This window comes from Nuphar pumila, chromosome 7 (assembly GCF_984573655.1).
Source record: "Nuphar pumila chromosome 7, dmNupPumi1.hap1.1, whole genome shotgun sequence".
Taxonomy (NCBI): Eukaryota; Viridiplantae; Streptophyta; class Magnoliopsida; order Nymphaeales; family Nymphaeaceae; genus Nuphar; species Nuphar pumila.
In genome coordinates, this window is record NC_143255.1 from 32,637,920 (window position 1) to 32,643,617 (window position 5,698).

Below are 5,698 nucleotides of genomic sequence, written 5' to 3' on the forward strand. Positions count from 1 at the left end.
AGAATCTATACAAGAAAAAGATTTTTGTCTTCTACAATATTTGCTTACGGTTTTGCTTTTTCAAAACAGTTTGCCTCAACGTGCCCAAATTTCTTTCAAAAATAGCATTGCCTTCCTTTATAATTTGGATTATCTTTATCTCTACTGCTGTATTTTTGGTAGTTCATATTGAACCCACCTCATCCTCTTCCTCGATCATGATAGCCGCCATGAAAACCCTCATGTGCATGACCTCGTCCATCATTCTTGGCTTCACTATTTTCTTTAACTTTAACTTTAGATGAAAAAGCTTGCTTCATTGTACTTTCAGATGACCTCTTTATACGTTGCTCATGTGTTAAAAGAGAACTCATTAACTCATTAAGTGTATAAACTAAAAGGTCCTTTGACTCTTCTATTGCAGTAATAACATGATCATACATAGATGGTAAAGATCTTAAAACCTTTTCAACGACTTTTTGATCAGGAATTAATTCATCGAAAATTCTAATTTGATTCACAACAACTGAAAGTCTTGAAAAGAAATTTTAAACCGACTCATCGCCCTTCATTGAGAAAGTTTCAAATTCTCTGCGCAAAGTTTGAAGCTTTACTGTTGTGATCTTACTATCACCATGAAACTCTTGTTTGAGAATGATCCACGCCTTCTTGGACCTAATAACATTAGTAATTCTGGAAAAAAATGGTGTTCACTACTACTTGCTGCAATACTAACAAGACTTTAACATCCTTTTTTCGATACTCTTTAATTTTATTTTTCTTTTTGGAAGATTCAATTTTTGTATAACCATTTTCTACCAAATCTCAGAGTTCTTGTGAGATGAAAAAGATTTTCATCTTAATACTCCAAAACTCATAATTTTCACCATTAAGAATTGGCACAAAAGACTCTGATATATTGAGAGTATTAGAGTTAGTCGCCATACCAATTTTGCATAAATATTTCTTACTCCAACTTCAGCCCACACGCAAAACCCTCTTCTGTCGAATTCCCTTGCACACTTTTCTTCACAAACAAAATGCCCAATCAAGTCAAAACCTGACTGCTCTAATACCACAAATGTTAGTAAAAATCAACTAATTACTATAGTTGATGTCACGTAAGACATAAAAAAAATATACTCTTGCTACTACGGTAGCCTTGAAACTAAAAAACAACTTTTTATTTCACACATGTAAAACAAATACATTGATCTATTTATAAGGAGAGAAAAGAAAAATAACCTAACCATTACTTCACGTCAGTGGTGGAGCCAGAAGTTTTTTGTTTGGTGGGCAGACTTCGGGTCTCGAGGACAATGCTATGGTGTTGAAGGACAATCCATTTATTCGAGAGACAGGGTCGACAATCAGGGGAGGCAGAGGAAGCAAAGCCCTTGCCGACAATCGAGGGACAAGGGGGGCAAAGCCCCCTATCGGGAAGGGCTCGCAGAGGCAAGGAGGGCGGGCAACCATGCCAAGGTTTCTAATTCGGAGTGGGGGGGGGGGGGGCAGAGCCGAACCTGTCAAGAGGCCAATGAGACTTGGGCCTCAGGGCCCCTGGGCCAAAAAAAATTTTTAGGAGCCCATTTTTAATAGGGATTCCATTTTTAATGGGGACCAAAAACAACAAAAAAAAATTTAGGGGCCCCAAAAAAATTAGAGGCGCTGCCCTCGAACTCCTACTATTAATAGGGGACTCAAAAAATTTTGAGGCGCTGCCCCAAAACTCCTACTATTAATAGGGGGCCTATTTATAGGGAGCCCATTTTTAATAGGGGCTCAAAAAATTTCGAGGCCTTACCCCAGAACTCCTGCTATTAATAGGGGGGCCCATTTTTTCCCTCTGCCTCAGGCCCCATAAAACACAGGTACGACCCTGGAGGGGGGGGGGGGCACCCATGCTTGATTTTTCAGAAATCGGCTCTTGGATCGTATAATTACAACATGCGAGCAAGTTTTTTTAGCGTTTGAAAATAAATGGCCTAGAACTTTCATTAATATTCAAACCTCAAAAAGTTATATTTTTTCGTCTGGAATGTGTTGGTTCCTAGCAAATGTGCTATGTGGAACACATATGTGCGGTCAGATTTGTGAAAGTAGTATAGGAAATATCCAGTTTGTACCCAAATTGCATATTTAGTAGTTTGTATCATGTATCTATTTTGTGTGTGGTTTTTAATTATTTTAAAAAAATGTTTTGTGTTGTTGATGCATTGTACTTCAGCTAGACAAAAGGTATTTCTCTTTAAATTTTCTTTGCCAAAATTTTTACAGGATCTTTGGAAAAGAGTGACTATTTTTCAACTAAGAATGTTGCTGATAGCAATATTGGTGAATGGTGACTGACAAGTTAGAACAAGTGTGTGCACACGCACAAAGCCTTTCTTAAGATATTGACCTTTCTCAATGTTGGTTTATGCAAGTGAGAAGATTGTCATTGTAAATTAGGCAAATTATAATGAGGACAAGAATCAAGTCTAGGATGTAGTGGTAAACAAGAAATTGAAGAAATGCTTGACTCACCCATGCCCACCGCCCTTGCCTCGGTTTCTAATTCTGGGGTGGGCGACGCCCACCCATGCCCACCCCTGGCTCCGCCAGTGCTTCACGTCTAATAACTTCTACCACTATCCCATTTTCATAAAACAAGGAAACCACTTTTTCTAACTTTTACCATACTTTCGCTTCTGAAACTGCTATTCAGGTGAATACACGATTTTTACATCACCGTTATACTGCACCCATCAAACTACACTTTAATTAAGAAACTACATGAATAGACTATATATACATGTGCATGAGCAATTGGTTCCTCCTAACCGTAAGCGGGTGTGGACAGTCTTAATTTTCTACATTATTCTTTTTTTAGAATCTAACCTTATAGATGTAATCTAAACTCAACCAATCCCATTTGCCCTTTTGCAGGTCCCATTGCTGATGTCAGTTTAATTAGTGGACCAAGATGATGATGAGAGGGGATCAAGAAACTTACAGAGAGTGCATGTATAAAATGTAGACAGGTTGGCGGTGTAATAGTTGTTTCCAGTGAGTATGGTCTGGTCGATCCCATCGCCCATGAACGTGATATTATTCTTGCTCGAGGTCAAGGTGACGACTTCATCATAGGTTCCTGCTTTGATGTAAATCACGAATCTCTTGGTATTTGATGGAGCTGCATCAATAGCTTCTTTGATGGTGTTGTAGTTCCCACTTCCATCTTGAGCCACAATCAGATCTGCTGTTACGTTAAGTTCTGGTTGGAAAAACCTTCGGTCTTCATGTGACAACCATTCCTGAAAACCTTCTTGCAGTTCCACCAAATCTGACACCATTTCTTTTATGATCTTCTCCTCACTCCTTTTCTGTTTGTTCAGGAATCAAATGATCATTTTGCAACACATGCTCACACACTCACACTCCATCAAACCTGCGGTCTTTATTTTTATTTAATGTTATGGTTTATTTAATTATATGGTTTGTTTTTCTTGTAGCTTAGGATTTTATGGTTTATTTATGGCCTTTGTATTTGTATATAAAATAATATGACAAATTTTTTTCTCAAATTAGTTTGAGATATATCTCGGCTAAAATCCACAAATTTTGACAAAAAATTCATAATTAGATCCAATATAATACCGATTAAAGTATTTATATATAAAAAATATTAATTCTTATATTTTCTCAAATTGCCCAAATTTTAAACATTTGTTTTATATTTAGATTCAATATGAGATCCATGTCTGAAGCTAAAATTCATAATAACCATGTTAAAACACCCATATTTACGATCCAAAATAAAGTTATCTGACCCATTATCTCTCTGTGTCCAAGTTATTTGCACAACAAGCAATCAAACACCGGAAACAATAAACAGGTGTCCTTGTTCAGTTAAAACAAATGCTGAACAAGTACAATTGTTTCTGTTCTGAACAGAACATGTCTGTTTTGTTCAACTGTGCTGTCCAAGCTTGACAAGCAATCAAACAGGTCCTTGTGATGCATCATCTATATCCATGTACAGAGTCTAAACTCTCTGTCTCTGTCTACACACAAACACACATAACGAGGCCAAATCAGTGCAATGACATTGCAGAAAGTACAGCTGCTGCTGCACCGGACTGCCATCCATCAAGTGCAAACACGTTTTTGGTATGATGTGCAAATGGTCACCTTGTAGGGCCCCACAGATTACAACAGGCTGTATCTCAAAGATGGTTGGTGATCAGGTGTCGGCAGTAAACTAAAAGTGTGCAATCACATTGCACTTGACCCTCACAGCTCACTAGCTATCAAGTGCAGTTTTGCACATGCACTTTGTGCAATGTGATTGCACAAAAAACAGACATGCTCACTTACATGCAAACTTAGGGTGTTTGATATGCGGGACACACCTGTGCAGGGACCGACCGGTCCTGCCTGTGCACTATCCTGGCTTTGATGCACAGGGCGTGCCACGTTCAGGTATGCAACCTTTATAAAGCGTCTGCTCTTATCGCACCCTATAGGGGTGCGGCTGGCAAGTCCAGGACAAACGCCATGCGTTCTGCGATGAAAATGTGGGCTTACTGACCTCATTTAAAATGCGAGCAGAAACAGGGCCATCACTGTTACCATGGGGCTGGTTTAACACACCCTTAACCTCCTCTGTCAGCTTCTTTACCACAGCCAAGCCAGACCTCACAAGCCTCACCGTGCCATCCAACCTCTGCCTCATGTAGTAACTAAAACTCGTGCCAACCTCATCACTCTCCTCCATGCAGGTCAGGTGGTTTGTCTTCACAGCACTGAACAACATGTTCACGTACCTCCCCTTGGAGTAGGCCTCCCTCCCGTCCCCACCCAGCCATCTTAAGTTCTTGCTCACCTCTTGCACAGCCTCCAAGCTGTCCTCGAGGAAGTGAGCACAATCTTTGGTTATAACCTTCTCTCTTAAGCTCATCTCCCTTCCAAGATGAAATCTTCGAATCCAAGCACGAGAACTATCGATCGATCTCTCGATCGAACGGGCTAACAGATCGATCAGATCGGCTTTGATCTCGGGTTTGTGGTTTGCCGAGACCTTCCAAAGTGTTGAGAAGCAGGAGTTTGCGTCGGCAGCATACTCACAGGAGGATTTGAACAGGGAAGTGGTGGATGGGTGTTCCTCCTTGGCATATGATAAGCATGAAATGGCCAAGAAAGTAAGTATGGCTAGGAGGACAATGGGAGGGTTAAGCCTAGGAGATGGAGAGAATTTGTGAATCATGGTAGAAGGGAAGAAAATGAATTGAAGGGAAGAAGTACAGAGCAGATGGGGTGGAAGGTTCTTATAGAGGGAGAGAGCATCCAAGATCCATGTAAAGACACACAACTGCAAGCCGTGTAGATGTTAAATTTTTTTCTTATATTCGTTTTTGTTTTTTCGTTTTTTGGCATCTTCTTTCGTTCGTGGGTTAATTTTCTCTTCAAGGACCACTAAATATGTTTCAAGAATATACTGAAAAATGTGCACGTGGAAATGACTATCCTAGGGCAGATTAGATGATCTGCCAAATCACTTTAAAAAAATGATCTGAAATCTTCGTCATCCATTACTTTAATCCCATGGCACCTTATGCAAGTTGTAGGGCCCACCAAAAACTTAATGATGACATCATTATTAACAGTCATAATGGTGACCATTGATCACCGCCGGACGGTGTGGATGTCAAATCACTTTTCTAAATTGATTTGGCAG

General features: G+C 39.8%; 1 protein-coding gene across 1 annotated transcript; it reads right to left on the reverse strand.

The window, feature by feature from the left end:
• Window positions 1–2,927: 2,927 nt before the first annotated feature.
• Window positions 2,928–5,227, reverse strand: LOC149831809 (pectinesterase/pectinesterase inhibitor 3-like). Its single transcript, XM_090013083.1, has 2 exons — window positions 4,553–5,227; window positions 2,928–3,344 (listed from the first exon to the last, which is right to left on the reverse strand). The coding sequence occupies exons 1-2, from the start codon at window positions 5,225–5,227 to the stop codon at window positions 2,928–2,930; spliced, it is 1,092 nt and encodes a 363-aa protein (XP_089869209.1).
• Window positions 5,228–5,698: the final 471 nt, after the last annotated feature.

Excerpts from the sequence above, each read along its gene's own strand:
- LOC149831809 (XM_090013083.1), bottom strand. The coding sequence starts at position 5,227 with ATGATTCACAAATTCTCTCCATCTCCTAGGCTTAACCCTCCCATTGTC. Across the intron at positions 3,345-4,552 it reads CTGCTCGCATTTTAAATGAG|AAAAGGAGTGAGGAGAAGAT; the intron begins GTCAGTAAGCCC and ends CTGAACAAACAG.